The sequence below is a fragment of the Etheostoma cragini genome, chromosome 18 (assembly GCF_013103735.1).
Source record: "Etheostoma cragini isolate CJK2018 chromosome 18, CSU_Ecrag_1.0, whole genome shotgun sequence".
NCBI classification, from domain to species: domain Eukaryota; kingdom Metazoa; phylum Chordata; class Actinopteri; order Perciformes; family Percidae; genus Etheostoma; species Etheostoma cragini.
The window spans coordinates 13,267,817-13,288,774 of NC_048424.1; the positions used below are offsets into that span (position 1 = coordinate 13,267,817).

Here is a 20,958-nt window from a genome sequence, read left to right on the forward strand (position 1 = left end):
TTTAAACAAGATTTTTTTTAATGTTTTGTGGCACCAACCTTTTCATAATGTAAGCAGTAAAATGTGTTATTTTTCAGCAATAGACAGGTTAGTTCTGGACCAGAAGAGTAAAAAAAAAAAATGAAATCACATCCCATTTTGCAAAGCAAGCAGCAGTACGATGATGAATTAATGTTATACTGTGCATTCAGCCTTGACATTCTCTTGACCATTTTAGTGTAACATTCCATTAAACCTGTGCAGATCCAGCACTTATGTGAGGTACGGCAGTTCACACAAGGTTAAAAACATCGGAACTTTTAAAAATAAATATGCCCAGTTTATAATGCTGGAAGATGTTTGCACCCAACAGTGCACACAATTGTTTTCGTTATTTCCAGCATACGACATATTTGTCCAAAGTGATTTATCCCATTTTGCGCACATGGCAAATACAGTGATTAATTTCTTCTAGTGGGACTGCACGGACATAAAATATTCATGACATAAATGTATTCCAGCATTCAAATAGGGTCCGACCCTGTCAGCAGCACCAAATGTGTACAACAGTCAGCTGGGTTTTAAAAAAAAGTAGCATGAGTGACTGCCCACAAAAGATCGTTTTAGGTGCCATAACAAAATCTTAAGATCTTAGTGTAAAACCATTAATACAAGTTTAAAATTAATCTTTCCCCCAGGACACATCAACATGGGCTATATGTACATTTTCTTTAAATGTTTTAGTAAAATGTACAAGGTAGTTAAATGTAGCATGACGTGTATTTTTAATACCAAACACCTATTTCTAATAAAAACCTAGAAATGTAGTTTTTGGTATGAACGTTCTAGTGATGCAGAGTTATGATACTGTACCAACATGGCTGTTTTCCACTTATGTTGAATTTACACAACAATCTTTTCCAGGCATCAATAACCCTCTTATTTTGTGTCTGAGGAATTTCAGCTGTGAATTGACAGTTTTCCACTCGTGTTGAGAGGGTGAGTAGACGAGCCAAACCATGAACCGCTCAACTTAAGTGACCGCAGAAATTCAGGGTTTTTGTTTTTGTCTGGAATCTGTGCTTCCTCAGTGTTTTAACTAAGGCTTAGCTGCGTCTCCGCTTCAACCCCATGTGATCAACGTCTGTGGTTCCACATGGTGTGGAGGTCACCTGAGGCAGGTGACAGTTGTTGCCTCATTGGTTAAATCCACGACACTGAAAAAAAGTCCTTCAACAAAAAGATCAACAAGCTCTGATCTCTTGGTAACATTCATAAAATGATCTAGGTTGTCGACAGATTCTTCCTTTAAACCTAGTTTAATTATAATAATCTGAAAGGCTCACTGTTTATCAGCCCTCTACCAGGTAGGTGTGCTTTTGACGTCAGCTGTCTTGATCTTTCAAAATAAAAAGGTAGACAACTGCCGCTTTAGAATATTTTGAGTAAATTTGGGCCAAACAAGAAATTATATTAGTTTTTTATTAAGTCTAGGCATTTAGGGTTTTGCAGGAAATTCCATGCAAGTGTTAGGAGATTTACATTGCAAACATGATTTGCAAAAGCATCTTAACACGTGTGATCAAATAAAAGTATTGTGTAACATTTCAGTCAGAGCATTGAGAAGTTATGTGACAAAGTGCTGCAACACAGCCGTTCCTGGTTTAAGTCCCGCCTCACCGTGTGGACGCAGCTCTAACACGGCCTCTCAGAGCTGTCCGTCAAGTTGTTAGTGGGCGTGTCCTGAGAGCTGGCATTTGCTGCGGAGGAGAGGACTTCCTCAAAGCTGCCTGCGGTCCCTGTAGCGCCAACCTTTGTCTATGGAAAATGCAGAAACATTGTATCAATATAAGATGTGCTGTCATCACTGAATAGTTAATTTCTCCCTCTTCACATGGCCACAGCACACAGAATAGGCTCAGGGTGGCAGACTTCTACCAAAACCTCCACGATGACACATTGCCAGTGAGCACCTGAGGATGAAAAGTGATGTTTCATTTAAAGATGAAATGTAAACTTTTCAGGTAACTTGTTTAAACAGCTTTTGTGTAAACATAGTCCTCCAGCTTTGAACTTAGCCAGTGTTTGAGAGTTGTTTTTTTAAATTATGAACTTTAGAGGTTATCCATGCAATGGCATTCAAACTGAAAGTCGCCAAACAAGACAGAAGTCTGCAGCAATTAAAATAAATCAGATGGTCTTTTCAGTGGCTAATGCAAAGTACAGACAAAAGATGGAAGTCTCCCACAGCTAAGACAGGATCAGTGTGAATATAAATAACCAACTACAAGAGTCACCTGCCAATTACACCCAGATTATAGTCTCTGCTTCACTGACATTTTATAACATTCAGAGGTAGCAACACAGCGTACGACTTTCGATCATAAAACATGGTTGACATGACAGAAGACGTACGGCACTCTTTAAGCAAGAATTTGGATTTATAAAAAGCAAGTTTGAAGGGAAAATGTGCGGTCCTCCACGGACACTCTGACCCGGGCTTACGCACAGAAACGGGTGAAATGAAAAACAGCGACACCAACACATGGATGAAACAAGTAAAACGGTGTGAATCCAAGGCCATTGTGTAAAACAAATTAAAATTTGCCCTTTATTGCGGTTATGAAGAATTCCCAATGACATTCTTGCAATTAATATTCTACACAAACACCCGTTTGATCCATCTGGTAAAAAACAGAGGGCCAGCTCCGGCGTTGCGTGGCAGAAACACTTTCTCTGTAGCGCTAGGCGTTTTTTGCATCAACCTTAATATCGGACCATTTCTTATAATTTGGGCCTCCAAGGCTGTGGCTCTTAACAGCTTTTTTTGTTATTAGTAATGCCCACACTGTGCCCGCCGAACGTAGAACTTGAGCAAAAGTCCTTTGCTTTTTTTTCCCTCTGCGCGCGTGATGCCGCTATGGATGAATATTAAGTTGGGTCATTTCACTGACTATGGAAAAAAAGGGCAATTATGGGCGTGACATGAAGCCGCCAAACCTGAGCCACATTTACAGTTGATTGGGATTTATTAAGGGAATCCGGCGTAGGACCTGCATGTGCACTGTTTCATACATCCAACAATCTCTGTGCGTACTAACATTCTATGTTTCGTCTGTACGCCACGCAAAATTAATGCACTGTTAATCAATTAGATGGCATGCAGTTGCAGTATATTAAATATGCGTGTTTCTTTCATTCCGGGTAATTTGTGGTGGTTCAGAAATATGATGTCTAATATGACATGTCTAATGCCTTACAATAAGTGACACTATCCAGAAGCAAAATTGTGTTACAGCTGATCAATACACTGTATCAGAGACGGTTTTTGACTGAATATTACATGAGAAAATACCAATGAAGAAAAAAGAATTCTATTTCCAAAATATTCATTTATGTCAACAGTGTGTACTTTCTGGTGGTATGATATAATAAACATAACTGTCCAATAAACAGGCATAGTGGTCATACTATAATAAAAGCAGGAGTGGCAAATTTAGTAGGCTATTCTAAAATTGGTAAGCGGCAATTGTTGAACTGGGCTGGGGGCCGTGAATGTGCGCGTGCAAATCATAGATGTATAAAAAAAGATTTGTGTAGATTCAACCACTTCATAAACCTGTCACGTGGTGCGGACGGGCAGCAAGGCGCTGGATGTCATCCATGCCGTCATTTGTCTAAAACGATACAAGTCTCGATGCACGCTTCACGGAGAACTTTCGGGATTTTTTGCCACATGCTTCGAAGCCTCGGCACAGAACTTATCACTACTTAAATCTGCACACTGTTTACCTTGATGGTGGACACCGTAGTCTCGACTTTCTCCTCAAAGGACTTGAAGCTGGGAGAGTTTCTGTAAAGAAAAGAAAGACATTCCACTTTTTTTAACTGCACAAAACAATTTGCTGAACTATTTTCCATAACAATAAGATGGGTAAAGTAACTAATGTCCTTACTGCTAAAAAATTATGTATTACAATGATTATCTATGCATTGATTAAACAAGGTTATAGAGGGAATTAAAGATTAGAAAAACAAACAAACTCTCCCTCACACAAAAGCAAGCCGTTTGTTTACCTCATGGTGGGCATGCTCATAGAGTGTCTGATGGAGTAGCTTTCCCAGAGAGCGTGGTGAGAGAGGAGTTAATGATTAGCACAGGAAACACACACACACGCACACACATACAATTCAAATTGCTTAAAAAAAAATGTATGACTGCATTGTCTTAACTCAGTTTTAGCCTGTATTGGCTTAAATGTTTAGCACTTTCCCGCAACTGGGAAAGTTCATGACAACTTGTTCACATGATTCACCGACACAATTGGTTTTTGCTTATCAGAGACCAAAATCAATTAGATGGGATTCTAATCTGAGCGGAGAGTCCAGCATGGAAGTAGCATGTTCTCAGCTGACCATTTGGAGTCCGCACTGTAACAACCTATTAGAACTATCAGGAGACTTGACTGAGCTCTATTGAGTTAAGGTTTCTGACTGAGGAGCAGCTAATGTGACATAATCAGCTGTGTAATCCTTACCCTATAGAGTTGGACCTTGGGAAGCGTGGAGGAAGACAGAAAACATTTTGAAGATACATTGACAGTGCTTGAATACTTCAGTCAGACTCTTTCACTTTAGTAGAACATTTATGCTATTAATAAACAATGGCACTATGAAAGGGAAACTGACATCTCTTATCTGTTAGGGGAAGTAAACTATACCATGGACACCTGGGGAACTAGATTGTTCTAACTAATAGTTTCTCACTTGTAAACAGATTTGCTAACTAAATACAAATGTTCTACTAAAGCTAATCATAAACGTACAAAAACACAATCTTATCCACACTTGCACTTAAAACACACACACACACACACACACACACACACACACACACACACAAAAGAGAAATGTGACACACTTGACAGTGTTTGAAGACAGACTGTCCAAAGAGATTTTCACTTCACAAAAATTACAATTATTTACATAGATATACAGTGTGTATGCTACTCTTGATTTATGCTGTATCCATCGAAAATGAGGCTTCACTTTGATAATCACTTTGAACAGGGTTAAATATTTGATATGACAAGTGACATGCAAGAATACAGTCCAAAACACGTCCACAGCACAAAAGAGAATACAAACATGCGTACTGTGTGGTGCACACAAACCAAAACCTATGCACACCATTAGCAAAAAACCACAGGACCATACCTCCGAGGGAACAGTAACTCTAGACCAGCCACGCTGGAATGACCAAAAGAGAATGCATGGTTTCCTTTCTGCACTTCATATTCCAAAAACATAAGCTTTAGAATCAAAATTAGTTTTTTTTTATAGATATAGATTTTACACAGTAACTTTACACAGTAAGTTAAATTCAACCTGCATTCTGCTTAGATGAACTGACATAAATTGTAATTTGACAGGTTTGTTCCCTGACCTTCCACAGCTTTCCTTGTACGTGCATTTATTCACACCAGCCCACATCTCCAGCTTTCTTTAGTCATCATACACACAAATGCTCTATTTATTTCACAAACAGCAATGCAGGCGGACTCACAAACACACACACACACACACTTGTGTTGACGTTTAGTTTCTCAAACAGAGCAGCACAGAGTGACAGAGAGAAAAAGAGACAGAAGAACACAAAGTGACTTCAAGGCAGACAGACAGAGCCTCTGGCCCTTCAGCTCCCACAGAAAGCAGCTTAATGTGGGCTTACATAATCTGAATTTCGCCTGAGCCGGATAGAGCAAAGAGTCAAAATTCTGCTCCCTGAGAGACGGGGGATGGATGGCACAGAACAAAAGACACTGGGACTCATGCCATGTGGACACAGAGGACAATGTGTCCAGCTGGGTGCAAGCGTCAACAGATCAACAAAATTCAGTGGGGTCCACACCGGGGCTGCACAATTCATCGAATTTTAATTACGATCACGATTTTGGCATCCCACGATCAAATTTGCGTGATCGAGCAATATTTTAAATGCATCATTCCGTTCATAGGACACTGCGGGTTGTTTTGCAAAGCCAATCTACCGCTCTGTAAACCACTGTCTGATCATGTTCCAGTCAGAGTTGTTCCCTGCACCGCACAGCTTAGTTTCTAGATGTAATATGTCACAGGGGATAGAGTAACGTGAAAAATTTCACAAAAGATAGCAGTCGGTCCTACGTCACTCCCAAGGTTTACCAGTAAACACAACATTTTTCCCGTCTGTGTTGCTTTTCAGCAGTGACCAGTGCTAGTTAGCGTCGGTTAGCTCACAGAGATCTAGGGTGCTAGTTAGCGTTTGTTAGCTCACAGGGCTCTAGGGTGCGACTCATTTTTTTCCTAGGTTGCACCCGTGCACCTAACTTCCTTGCATCCGCTGCCTCTCCACAAAACAAAGCAATGCTGTTGATTTTGATATGGTTTAATTTTGCGTTACATGACCCATTTCTTCTGTAAATCCGTGCCTGTGTTTGGATCTCTCCTCTTACTCTCCGCGCAGCCCTGTCCCCATTCACTCACACACAGCTCCCCAGCAACATGGAGACACAGCGGGGACAGCACCGGTCCACACTTCTGACAATTGTCCTCGGTTTAATTGTTATTAACACAGATGTATATTGTTAACCATGAGACGCAAACCTGTATTTGTACCAGTGTTTCCGCTGGTAACTCTGCTATTGCGGCCACCACGGCGAAAAACACTGAAGAAGTTATTGCATGCAACTAACTTCAGTTCATAGAGTATTAGCGTGTGAGACGGAGCCTGCTGGACCTGGGCAATAGATATGACCCATGGCCAGAATATTATAGTTGCAGTGACAATACAGACATTTCATACACACAACTGTAACTCTGCTGACCCGCCATCGACCCGTGCTGGACCCATTCATAATGAGTCAGCTGTCACTCTGTAAGTAGCATACGTCCATTGCACTCATTTTTTTCTAGCTCTTTTAATCAATTATTGTTGAAAACAAGTGAAGTAGCTTTCTCAGAGAAACTTTAGTTTTTTAATTTTTTATATATCCTAAGCTATTTATTTCAGATCATTTTCATGTACGTGTGTTGCAGCTGTATGTATGTACGTACAACATACAACTTCAAAATAAGAGGAACGTAGCACTATATGGATGTGAAAGCAGTTATAAATAGCCTATGTGACAATAAAATTAGTTTTGGTTACAATCAACAAATCGTGGTAATTAATCGTGATCTCCATATTTATCAACATAATTGTGATTAACATTTTGGCCATACTATTTGCATCATTATAAACACAGAAAATTCTTCTTGAAGATATGGCATCATTATGTACCTCATGTCCCCGAACTTCCTGGTGATGGCGCTGCCCAGTGTGCTGAAGGCGGCTGATGTTTTCTGTCCTGCTGTGGACAGCGTCTCGGATGTCTTCTTATAGCTAAGACATAAAAGGGGTCCATTCAGAATGTTTCTCCTGCACATACTGCGCTGAATTCACACTCATGCATGAACTAACACAACATTGTTAAACACAGATGTATTCATATGCATATAATGGTGACAAGCAAAAACGCATAAACACACATATACACAACAGCCTGGCCTTTGAACCTTTTTCCACTGTTTACATTTGCATCGTAGCTTGCTTACATCCACGCTCAGTTTCTCTGGGATCTCTCACTCCTGTGGCCACACTGGTTCATTATAGATGAGTACGACAACTGTGTGTGTGTAAAGTGATCTTCAGGTTGAAGTGTAACTGGATAGGAAGTGAGGCCTCTGGAGACTATCCCCTTGCTCTTCTCTGTCTCTTGGTGTCTGAGTAAGAGCTCATAGCTGATGGTCAAATTAGGAAATTGCTAATCTGCACATGAACGCAAAAAAAGAAAGAAATAATAATACAGTGAAAAATTATCGGGACATTGTGTCATGAGGTCAACGGTAGCCTTTAACACGGTGTGGCCATTTGATGTGTTTTTAAATCAGGTTTATGATGTCTGTTACAGCAAGCGAAATAAAGATAACAAACAGACATGCTGTGCAGCTGAAGACTGTCTTTTTAATTGGGTTTCTGATATCTGTGGTTTATAACAGACACTCAGTTTGGAGTATGGTTTTACTTACTGTAAAAAAAAAAAAAATACTTTGTGTGTGTGTGTGTGTGTGTGTGTGTGTAGGTCTTGTTAAAAGCATCTATTATGATACATAAAAATAAAAAAGCCATTCTGTCGAGTGATGTGGACACAAGCGCCCGCTTTCTCCCCTCCACTCTAACACTTCAAACTGCAACACTTTCAGCTGTCTGACAAACACACACATTAACTTACGCCGTGGAGGTCTGCATGTCATGCCAGCCTCTACTCAGGTTGTTCCTGAGCTCGTACAGAGAACTTGCGCCCAGTTTCTGTTTGAGCTCTGCGTGCTGCTTCTCTTTGGACAACAAAACCTGCTTCAACGTACTTATCTCCTCCTCTAGCTGGACATAAACAAAAAGACAAAGCGTTACTACCTGTCATACTGTCCTATGACTATCAACAATATCCCCACTATCAACACTTCTTGTTCTTTCTGAGTATGTGCATGTGTGAACATACTTTAGCTAACTCTTGCTGAATCTCCTCTCTCTCCGCCTCCGTCATGATGGAGTTGTTTAGGTTGACGTCTGAGGCCATATCTTCATCAGCCTCTCTCAATGGCTCAGAGTCCAGGAAACCTTGAACACACACACACACACACACACACACACACACACACACACACACACACACACAGAATACATTGAATATAAAAATAAAAAAAGACAACCAGCTCAACTTCTGTGTGATGGCAATGAAACCGAGCTAATGTGGAATAGGCACAGCAAAAAGGCCACCTCTTATCCTAGTAGTACATTCATTGATGTGGTGCTGTTTTGAAATATTCAGATTCTGCATAGAATATTAAGAGTAAAACAAAGTGCACATCTTAACAGATACCAAATTAACAGGCAATAATGTCCACAAGTCAGAATATTGCTAAAGTCACAAATAAAATTTCACAACATGACAATGAAACAATTTAAAGTGGCACACCCCTAAAATGGATGAACTTTTTATGAATTGCTTTGAACAAATGTGTATGAATTGCATATAATGCATTTCCTATTGGTTTCAATGAAGAGTTAAACTGTCTTGTTCTTTAAATTCAACATCAAAGACAATAGCAAATGGTTCTGACCTTTCTGTTTTGTTTCTCTTGCTTATGATCAATTAAAGATATTTATATAGATATAACGGTTTCTGCCCTTTTGCCTGTTTTGATTGTGTGCGGCAAACTGACAGCCTCTGTCAACATGTATGGTCTGTCTGTCTCCATATCTGACTGTGTCTCTGTCTGACGGTTATGTAATCTGTGGCAGCAGACTGTAAAACTCTAATCTGGATTAACTCGTGGATTATTTTGCTGACAGAAACGAAAGACTGCCACGCACAAACAAACAAGATGCTGTTTCTGCTGACAGACTGAACTGAATGTTAAAATATAACAAATACAACAAATTATCTTTTGCCTTGGCACCTGTTCCCAATAAAATGAAAAAAAGGTTTCCCAAAAACAAAACAAAAAAACATATAGGCATAAACATATAGCTACTTAAACATTATTATACTCAAACATCTTTCACTTTCTGCCACTAACAAAAACACCTTATATACTTATTGCGCACTTATTCCTAGAAACCACACTCAAACATACAATTACCCACACACACTCTTTAGATGATGATACTAGACTAAACCACGTCATGCGTATCCAAGAAATAGAAAATGTACATATCTCTATGAATTAAACTTTGCTTTCAAGCAGAGCGAGGAAGCTGATTCACACTGTCAGCTGACTGGCATCAGGTGACTCTTATAAATGATGCAGCAGAAATATATTGAGTTTCAGAATAGTGATTTCTTTCTCCATACCTTGCAATATTTAAGAGCGAGAGATTTTCACATTATAACTGCTCCATCTGGTTAGCCTTGTATTGTTGCAGGATATTTGTGGAAGGCATGTCAGGACAGACCGGTACCACATAGCACCAGGCAACAGCAGGACGGGTCAGTCCACACAACTCCATAAATACAAATAAACGTAGGCCATGTTTGTAGTGGACCTGCAAATGTTTTGCAAAAAACAATCTAAAATCCAAAGTTTGGACAGAATGGAAAAGGATAACTGTACCTGCTGTGAGGTGTCCTCTCTCTTGATGTGGCAGCATTTTAAGACAGGTGAAGACAGCGGAAGGTTAGTAAAGATTGATAAAAACTAGCGATGCTGTCCACTGACTAGAGTAGGCTAATTACTATTGTATAACTAAACTGCTAACAATTACTTTAATACCTTATAAATACAAAAGGGTCAGCACCACATACAGCAAACACATGCACATTTCACACAAGGAATACACACCAATAAAAGGTATTTCTAGTAGGGAGCTTTTCTGCAGAGTTTTAAACCCCCTGTGGCTAAGATGGAAGCTGTTAAAGTGCATGGATAACTCATATCTTAAGTCTTTTTTCAGTTCATGCAGCCGTATTGTGTACGATAGTCTCAATCTCAGAGGGTTAAAAATGCAACGACAAATTAATTGTTTCATTAATTCAATTGAATATAAACATAACATGCTAAGAACTAAAAACTCACACATCCACAATAACCATCTTGACTTAAGAGATTTTGTTTTAAGTAATATTGATACACTATTAGGGTTTTTCCAAACTGCTAGTGATTTTATGAACAAATTGGTGCTAGCATACTGTTATTAAAGATATGTGGCATTGTTTTTTTTTAGCTGAAGCAGGTTTCCTTTTAGCTGACACACGTTTATTTTTAGCTAACCCTGGTTTCTTTGTAGGTAGGCGTTACGCAGGTTGCTTTAGCTAACACTCAACACTTTTTTTGTTGTTGTAAACACTAGTTTCTTTAGCTAATGCTGATTTATATTTATCTAACGCTGGTTAATTTTTAAGTTAGCGCTGGTTTCTTTAGCTAAGGCTGGTTTATTTTAAGCTAACACAGGTTTTCGTTTAGCTAACAGAGGTTTATTTTTAGCTAAGGCTGGTTTATTTGTAGGTAGGCCTAATGCAGGTTTCTTTAGCTAACACTCAACGCTGTTTCTTTAGCTAATGCTGATTTATATTTAGCTAACACTGGTTAATTTTTTTAGTTAATGCTGGTTAATTTTGTTAATTCTGGTTTCTTTAGCTAAGGCTAGTTTATTTTAAGCTAACACAGGTTTCTTTACAGCTAACGCTGGTTTATTTTTTAGCTAACGCAGAGTTTATTAAACTGTACATAAGTGCACTTGAAGGCATTTTAGCCAATACAATTTAGAACAGGCTGTCTCTGTGTGTTTCTGTCAACCTTCTGAAACATATAATATTATATAGGAAATGTTTGTGAAAGTCACATGTATTAGTTTGTCACTATGGAAACAAAAGGCACAGTGTCTACTTCCTGCATTATCAACACCAATGGGTGGTGCAGTTCTATTTTCTATCAAACATGTAACTTAGTAGTTAAAACACAATTCAAAGATCTATGGTGAAATTTAAAATAAGAGAAAGATCAGCTATTGTTTTTGAAAGATTGTCCCATTTATACTATGACACACTGCTGTAGCATTACCAATTGTCAGGAATGTGAAGAATGCTGAAACAAGTTAATGATTCCAGTCACGGTTTGCTGCATTAAGATGGTTAGATACAAAGTAAGCTCAGATACTAAGCTCTCTACTAGACTGAGCAATGAATCAATTTTCAGGTCATTTCCCACAGGCAACATTGCCGGACACTGCTAACTGATTATCTTGTGCTTTTAGTAAGTATATTTATTATTCTTCACTAAATTTGCCATCTAACTTCAAAGACATTCTGATATCACCTGTGTACACTTTTTGCAGTAGCTAATCATGTTCTGGGACAGGCATGCTAGAATTACCCACCACACCTTTTCAACCAGACGCCAAAAATAAAGTCTCTTGCTTAAATTATTTTAGTTTGTGAACTTTAAATTTCTTTAGTTGACCTTTTGTGTCGTGTGTATTTTTATTCAGGCCTAATATGTTGTGTAAGTTTAAAGTCTGAGCCACACGGCTATGTATAAAATTTTGGAGGGGAAATTTCTAAATCTTTTATTTATTTTTATTGGTTAAGCTAAAAGTAGTTGAGTCTAAAAATACCTGAATCTGCGTATATATTCCCCAGAATATTTAAAAACCTATTTCATATCTCTAGGCTGCTAAAACCGCATAACTACTAGGTAAAACTCAAAAGCCTTGGTCTCAGTGTCAGCTATAGCCCTTGTGTGGCTACAGGTTCCTACAGAGGTCATGTTATGTTGACAAGTAAATGTTTAACCAAAATGAAGGATCTGTCTATTCTACAGGCTCCGGTCTGGTCTACTTCCCTCTTCACCTGTGCTGTCCAGCTGCATATCCCAAGTGGTGGACATGGCCCAGTTGTCAGAGTGCGACACTGATGCCCGACACCACTGATCGTCCCCTGATGGTGAAGTTTTACACCATTCTGTCAGGTTTTCCCCATTTTGGGCCACTGGAGCCAAGTCGTCACCATGTGAGCTCCTTTTAACCGATTCCTCGCCAGAAGGGTAAAACATGTCCTGATTCAAACCTGAGCAAAGTTACAGTTGAATACACTTTCAGTATCTTAGACAAAACAGGAAGTGCTGGATTCATCTTATTTCGCAAGTGATGAGTTCTCTTTTAGAGGATGTTTTAGCTTAACTGACAAAAAAAAAATCCAGGAAGTTTCATTTTTAAAAGACAAGTCTCAGCTCCTGGAAAAGTAATCAATGAGGGACCTTGTGTCAATTCTAATTTTGAAAGCGTCACTTTAATGTAACTTCATATTGTGCTCAAATGATAGTAAGTCACAAAACAGTTGTCCTGAATAACAAATTAAAACACAAATAAATTATTATTTCAGTATAGCACTGTCCTAGACTGTAATAGAAACATGAAGGTTTAAGTGTACCTATACAACACGTAGAGCATGTCAGTAGGGCCCTGTTGGTGGGAACAGCACAATGAAAGACTGGCTACATTTATGTCTTTTATTCATCTGATAACGTACACTGCCGGTCTAAAGTTTGGGGTCGCTTACAAATTTCCCTTCCACTCCATTATAGACAGAATACCAGCTGATCTGAGTGGGTGGCTGATCTTTATTGCAATATCTACATTGCCCAGTATCAGCAACCATTCATCCAGTGTTCCAAAGGCTCATTCTGTAATCTAATCTAATCTGGTATCATTTTAAAAAACCTGAGAAAACCTTGGAGAACACATAATGTAATTTCCAAACGGCTGCCCTGGTTAAAAAAAACAATGCAACTGATCTGAGCTGGTATTGTGTCGACAATGGAGTGCAATAGACATTTTTAAGTGACCCCAAACTTTTGACCATTAGTGTCAAATGTTTGATTCATGCATGTTCAGACACCTAATGCATCCTACATATATTATTTTTAAAATCTCTAAACAGTTAAATGATTTGCCATTAAAAGGGGCATCAAATGCCAGTCAGTTTCGCTTGACTGTATATTGGTCAAGGCCAACCCTGAACGTTTTTCACAGTAAAGCTGAGGGGATCGCAATCTATTTTGATAATTGATTATATTTTGACTCAAGCTAAAAGGCCAATGTCTCTCTCTTTTCTCTTATATTATGAAAATGTCTCTTGGGCTTCCGGAAATTGGGATTAATATTTTCTACATTAAGTCACTCAAGAAGGGTCAATTATTCTTATTTTAACCATCCTCATGTTAGTAACTCAAATTTAAAATATGTATTTGTGATATTTTAAGACCACACTCACCCACTCAACTGACGTGTAGCAGTTAAATCAACACTGATTCACATTAGGAAGAAAACTGCCACTGCACTGACCTGAATATTAAACACTAAACACACCGCACTTGTTCCAAAACCCCAGTCAGTGATGTCACTCTCCATTTAACAGCTGATGTCACAGACAAAACAAACATGCTTAGACATCACTTCCTGTGACTTGATCTGTGTGCAGCAGCATATTAACACCCTGTGATTCAGTGTGGATTTTCGGGGTTTTATTTGGGAGAGTTGAGTCTTACCCTGCTCTCCCTTGTGTGTGGCTGAATTAACCCATTCCTCTCCAGGACTCATGCTGCCCCAGTCCACCACTGCTTCACTCAGAACACCAGAGTACAACTCTGCAGCAGAGCAAGGCAGCAGGGCGAGAGGAGACAAAAGAAACTGGTTATGTACAAAATGCACACGAACACAGACGTCCCCCTCGAGGGATTTGGAGTTTCTCAGGGTCCATCCTGGCCCTGTCAGCAACTTGATAACACTGAGGTCTGCTTTATGTATGCAGTTTATCTGAGTCTGCATTTGTGCAGGAAGTCTGACTTTTGACGCTTAGTGCCACAAATCTCAACTTCTCGGAGTTGTTAAAATAGGATACATCTGCTATTCAAAAAGTATTCAGTGGATCAAATCTGTGCCACACAGACAACAAGAAGATTGTTTGTAATAATTATGCAAGAATTTCCAAGGTTATTGAGCATTCCCAGTTCTGTGGTTGCTGATGAAATCTCATTACACCATACTCCAGCACTAGAGGAGGAAGCAGACCGGCAAGGACAGTGTTGTTTCACTAACAAGGATTTCCTTCTTTTAACTACTGCATTTAGACTGATGAACCACTCTTTCAGGGGGAAAAGATCTCAGTCGCAGATTCCAGGGTAAAAAATAAACATGAAGTGGCATACATATCATTGAGTTTACACTGCTTAGTTTACAAAGAACTTTCCTTCCTTAAGTTCATTAAGGCTAATTTCAATGGGCCACATTTAGTGAAACTCTCCTGATGATAAAGCATCAGTTTAGCAGATCAAAAATGGTGATCACTTTTGATCCATTTCATCAAATTAATTAAAAATATCTTGTTTTCTCTCCCCCCTTGTCCGGGGTGGAATGCCTTTAGTCACAAGACTCCCGTTTGGCCCGCTGGTCATGTGCCTATGCTAAATCAGAGGCCTAGGGAAAGTCATATGGCTGCAAGATCAATTGAAACTAAACCAAGGCCAAGATGCCTTTAGTATGGCCAAACAGCAACCATACTGAACTACTGTATATAAACCTTTTTTATTTTTTTAAGACCTTATAATTTAAAAACCCATTTAAAAAACACTAAATATGTGGACTATAAATATTTTGGATGTTTTAGGAGCCAATATTCCAACAATCCATGCTAAACCTTCATGTTAACCAAGTTTCATTGACAATTTAAAGCCGTCTGCACTGCTCCAGCCTCTAACTGGAACACAACACCCTGCTGACTTCCAGTTAGCCATAGCTAGGCTAAACATATAAACCTGCAAAAGGAATGCAATTAACTATCTGCATACACAAACAGTAACCTTTCTACCTTCACGGATGTGGGAGTCATTACCTTCCTTGATTCATGTCTGATTTTTCACATTCAAATTCCCATTCCTCAGTAAATCTTTGGCAGAATCATACAGCAATACGCATAAAAAACAAAACAATGCCACCTGTACCAAACGATTACATGTGGGAATGACTCAGAATTTAAATTATTTAGAGTGCACACATTAGTAGTAATATAGCACCAATAGCTGGCCTGCAATAATGCCAATAATGGTAGAACAACATCCAGCAACACTAAAAGGTTACATGTCCCTTAAAGCCAGATGAGACAAAAGGACACTCCCATTACTAGAAACACCTCCCACATACAGTGATGATGATGATGAAGGTGTGGATAACAGGACAATTAATTTGATCTTAGTGAATTCTAAGTGTATTCTACAAATACCCAAAAACTAACTGAAAACCGGTGCATTAGACCACCAGATAGCCTCTGAGACAGGAAACAGTATCCAGCCACAAGATTTACATTTGATCTGGAGTTGCCATGATGTCTTGAATAAACAGTGACACAAATATACAGCACACTGACCAACTGTCTAGCTGTGGATGCCTGAAGCTTCATTTCAGGAAATGTGTTTATTTGCTTCCTGAAAAAGCTCTGGGCTTCAGAAATACCTTTAAAAAGCAAATGTATGAATGGCCCATAGAAACATTGTAGGCTAGTGAACAAGAAAATGACACATGCTAGTTTAAGCACTCGGCTATAATTTGAACACATGCAAAACCGGGCTATAAATTATCGCTTCAAAATTATCGCTGCAGGCCACCCTTTTTGACTTTCTCCGTATTTTTTTGAATTACGGGCTACTTTGCTTTTCACTCCTTTAACGTCAAATCGGTGACGTGTGCAGTCCGTGCAGCCTCGTTATCAGATGAAAAGCAGCTGTTTTAAAGTTGTGTCTGGAAAAATAAAGAGTTGTCTTCAACATGCTGCGACAGCGACTCACCTTGTTGTCTGGTCTCCATCAGAGACAGCCAGGTGAACTTCCCAAATCCCTCCTGAAACAAGACAAGACACGGCAGCACGCGCAGCACCGTCCGTTAGGTCACTGTGTTTTTACTCGGGTTTCCTTGGCTGTCACGCGCTGGGCCAGCACTTTCAGGCGGAGCTTGGACCACGAGCCAATGGGCTCGCGCTTTTGTAATTTGCTTAATTCAATTACCAACCAGATATATTGGACAAAACAGCATACGGTATAGAAATGAAGAAATTAAGGAAGTATTCAGATTCTAAATAAAAGTAGCACGAGGCTACCTCAGTGTATTTAAGCCCCATTACCCCAAAAATCCCGGAATTTAAAAAAAACTTACTAAAATTAAAGTAAGTAATTATCATCGTCAAAAGTAAAAGTAAGCTCTAAATGCAGCTAGTTCCTCTACTAATTAAGTATAACATAGCAAGAAAGAAAGAAGTATCTCATAATAGTACTCAAGTGCAGTACTTGGGTGAATGTACTTTACACAGTCTGTTTCCACCACTGGTGTTTTTGAAAAATGGTTCCTTTTAAACCTATTGCTTTTATTTGTATTGTTGTGTTTAGGTCTTAACAAATACAATATCAACTACGATTTTTCTGATGTAACACCATCATTTCCCATTTTTTGGGATCAATAAATATCTATCTATCTACTACTAACAACAATAATTATAGGGGGATTCACTAATAAAAGATGCTAAAGTAATTCAATTTATATTATAATTTCTATTATTTATTTACAAAATGTCATATTAGTAGTCATCCAGGGTAATCTTAATACTGTAATAATCTTTGTGACTCTGACTCTGCATGTCATTTTGCATTGCTCTTACAAAAATGAAAATCAAGGTTCTAGGGATTGGCCTCCTGCAGTGCACTTATGACCCCTGCTGACAAAAAACTGTAGTCACACCCGTGGTTGGAAAGAAAGAAAGGTTGATGTAACAGACTCATCCACAGACCAACAGACAGACCGTTTCTAAAGAAGGCTGGCGGTGACTCAAAAACATCAAATAAATTAAGAGTAAAACCAAACCTGTCAACAGAAAGTATATTATGTCAATATCCAATGAAAGAGTCAAACCAGAACATTTTGGCATTTGACCCAGGTTGGTTTATTCTTCATCAGATCCTCAGATGAAAACAATGTGCCTGGCTAAGTGAGCAATAATATCAGCAGACGTTTTTAATGGTGGCAGCGGGTGGAAGAATCTGTTCTTAGTGCAAACAAAGAAACACAGAAATCAAGTTTAAGACATTCCTTTGAAAAGAAATACCCTTGAAAACCCAGTGGTACGTAGACATAAAATGTGGCCGTTTTCCAACAAGTTGGCATGTCCACAGTAGTGAAGACCCATCCTGATGTTGCTGATGATACACCATTTACAGCAAAACCAATATTCACAGGCCTCCTGAGTTGAAATTAACCTATGGTATATTGTCCCTAACACATTTGATTTGTTGAAAATTACACATCATTTAATATAATCACTTCCTCCACTGAGCCTTTGTTGTCCATACCAGCCTTATGACTCTCATCCAATGGTGGAAACGATACTGGCTCTGCTACTGCTTCCTCCTTTTAATCTTCAGTCCAAAGTGTGAGGTTTGTATGAGCCAAAACAAAGTCACAGTTTAACTTGTGCAAAACCACAGGAGTATTTGGAATGTAGCTACCCTGTACTGTGGTTAACTGTACTATTTTAGAGGTTTGGTTAAATCTTTAGCTATTTAAAACAAACATTCTTAATCGAGGGGCTGCTTGCACTGCACATTGCCCGGTGTGTTGGGGTAACAGATCCATACATATATTTAACAGTGGTTCCATACATTAGGAGCCCCATTTTAGTATAAGCTATGCTTTGCTTAAGCTGTTCTAACACACATAACTTGAGGCTTTGATAGATTTTTTATCCCATTTGTGATGTCGGGAGTCCCGCTGGGGCCCTGAACCACAGGTTGGCAAACCCTGATCTATAATGGCTGTGAAGGCACTATTGCATATTTATGCCAATATCGCATGGATTGTACCAAACAAAAAGGCCAGGGGTATCAGCCAGCCAATACAAACCCAGCAAAGGAAATCTCATTGGCCAAATTAACACTTGCGTCCCTGGATGAATTCATATAGAGCAACTTGCATGTTAACCTAAACATCAGTTATATGTAAGAATACGACAGCAAAACAAAGCAATGATGGCATTTCCACATGGCATCTTAACATGAGAAAAATTAACACACTTGTACATGTGTAAAAGTGAAGAAAACAGATATGAGCGGCTAACCAGGACAATTATAATCATGTTATTATTCCTTTCAAATTCATATTGGCAATTACTGTCTCACAGCCAAACTGCCAAATAAACCTGACTGTAAACTCATGCTCCTTGGAAGTTGCTTACTTTGTTTGGCCAAATGTTACGTATTATTAGTTGATAAATTATGTTAATGATAATCAATTATCAAAGATCCTATTAAATAATTTTCAGGCAATGAGCTAATCAAATCAGTTCAGCATTGGTACAGTTTAAACTGCAGGGCAACGTTTTGGTAAAATGCCTAAGAAATAGTCAAATATCTACGCATGTGTCCACAGTACATTAAAACAATTTCTCTGTGCTGTAGACACTTTTAGATACAAATGTGCATCACACACAGACAGTCGTATTTCATTCAAACAAACAAAACAAATAAATGCAGCAATAGAACATGTCAGTGTAGTACTAGCGTAGCAGTTAGATAAAACATGTATGCATACGATGCAAGTGAACAATTGGTAAGGAGATAGTTTAAATGATTTTGTTTAGCGCAAACCTTACAAAAAAGTATCTTGTACCACTTTTTAGTCCCCTGACGCCCATGCAGCGTTTGCAAAACTGCTTAGTCAGGCTGGAAAACACAGATGGTATTTGCATCACTGAGATATTTTGATCTCTTTCGACACTACGGTGTTTTTGCTTCCTTGAAATTAAATTTGGTTGCTAAGCAGCTCTGGGGAAACGCACCAGGAAGCATTTTGACTCTACGGTGCTGCTCGGCCATTTCCTGTGCCACAGCTCCTGTGGATGGAGGGCTCTGGGTACAGTGAACAGAACATAAACTCCCTGAGAGTGGATTCAAAACCCAGAGTCAGGAACTACCAAAAGCAGTGTTTGACAGTAAATTCATCGGTGTCCTTTAGGAACCTTGTATGTAAAGTTAAACTGTACTTGACAGTTGGTATTTATTGACTCTGAGATGTAGAAAAGGTGCCAGATCCCTGGGATAAAGAGAAGCTAGTGATGTGCCACATGCAGGAACACCAACCCTGCTCTCTATGCCTTAAATCCTGGTTTCAGTGAAGATTCAGTGATGAAATGTGTTGACACACTCAGGATTTCTACTCCACTGGTAACCACAACAGATTTGAAGATGCATTTACCTTCATTGTGCGACTTTGTTTCCATGGGAGGCATTTCCCCTCAAATTTGTATCATTTTATCATTTCACATCTTTTTCATGCCGTAGCATCTTTTATGTGCTGATATATTGTGCTTCTCCTCGTCCTTTTGTACTTTCTTTAAAACGTCTCCATAAATGTCTCATGATGGAGCAAATAAGAAAAAATTGCTCTAAGAAGTGATGGGATAAAAAGACACACAAAAGAAATATCTGTGAGTGATGTGGAAACCACTTGTGTGTACTTGACTGCAACGTGCACCGCAGGTAGCCCAGTGTTATTCTCACATACCAGAGGCTCAAAAACATCCAGTTTGGATGATTGTTTTGTGGCTGAAGAGCAGCCGTAGCTCCAGTGGATGTGTTGAAAACTAAGAACTGACAGCAGAGAGGGGAGGATAGAGGGATAAGTGAAGGACAGCAAGCTGGCTGCTGCCAGGTGACGACCTTTAAAGCTCTTGAAAATCTCCTGTTCCCTGGCAGCACTCTGCGTGTCTGCCTTCTTGCAACATGCTCCAGTGTGAATGAGTTAAGTATGTGCATGTTATAAGCCACTATGTCACTATCCAAAGTCTCGAGCAGACAGACATCCTCTTATCACAGCACAAATCCAAACTGCATCAATTCTTAAACACCTTGACAACCTGATCACCTAATTATTTACATCCAAATGTATCTACCACATTCAGTGCACAGCAGCCGGACAACAACTTCTGAACTAATTTTCTTTTTTTTTAAAAGAGACGAAGCAACTTACGCAAACCGCCACCCAGTAAGTTAAGTTATTTTTTAATTCAAAGCAGCTTTCAACTATCTAATGCATGTTCCTATAATCCTACAGAGCCTCTAATTCTATTTCTTTATGCAGACTCCGTGACACACTGGCAGCATCCCCTCCCAACACTGCTGCAACAAGCAACCCAGAAAACAACAAAAAAATCTAACAAAGGGACGGGGTCAACTGTCTGTCCTGCCACATTCAGCATTTTGTTTTGGCACAATTGCCACAGCAGCAGCGATTATTTCATGTTTTTGATGATGCAGATACTGGCGTACAGTGTAGGGCAAGGCAGAGGTGAGGGTGTGTGAGCCACC

The 20,958-nt window shown here is 39.2% G+C and overlaps 2 protein-coding genes across 12 annotated transcripts in view; both read right to left on the bottom strand.

Annotated features, from left to right (window-relative positions):
* tpd52l1 (tpd52 like 1) lies at positions 1-16,577 on the bottom strand. 11 transcript variants are annotated; one of them, XM_034899631.1, is made up of 11 exons: positions 16,396-16,541; positions 14,104-14,202; positions 12,408-12,623; positions 10,174-10,194; positions 8,559-8,677; positions 8,292-8,440; positions 7,301-7,402; positions 4,518-4,532; positions 4,057-4,083; positions 3,772-3,832; positions 1-1,797 (listed from the first exon to the last, which is right to left on the bottom strand). In XM_034899631.1, exons 1-11 carry the CDS (start codon positions 16,412-16,414, stop codon positions 1,675-1,677), a joined length of 951 nt encoding a protein of 316 aa, XP_034755522.1. In that variant the 5' UTR covers positions 16,415-16,541; the 3' UTR covers positions 1-1,674. The 11 variants fall into 11 exon arrangements, with proteins under 11 accessions (XP_034755522.1, XP_034755520.1, XP_034755523.1 ...); XM_034899629.1 differs by having other exon boundaries at positions 4,057-4,095; XM_034899632.1 differs by lacking the exon at positions 10,174-10,194 and having other exon boundaries at positions 4,057-4,095; positions 16,396-16,542.
* Positions 8,110-20,958, bottom strand: part of rnf217 (ring finger protein 217) — a 24,435-nt gene continuing 11,586 nt past the window's right edge. Inside the window, exon 8 of the mRNA XM_034899600.1 lies at positions 8,110-8,143. The gene's annotated coding sequence lies outside the window, so the exon portion shown is untranslated. The remainder of the gene's footprint in view (positions 8,144-20,958) is intronic.

Bases quoted from the DNA above. Each gene is read 5' to 3' on its own strand.
- tpd52l1 (XM_034899629.1), bottom strand. The intron at 8,441-8,558 runs GTATGTTCACAC...GTTTATGTCCAG, and splicing joins TTCAGCAAGAGTTAGCTAAA to CTAGAGGAGGAGATAAGTAC. The intron at 1,798-3,771 runs GTAAACAGTGTG...CATTTTCCATAG, and splicing joins CTACGGTGTCCACCATCAAG to ACAAAGGTTGGCGCTACAGG.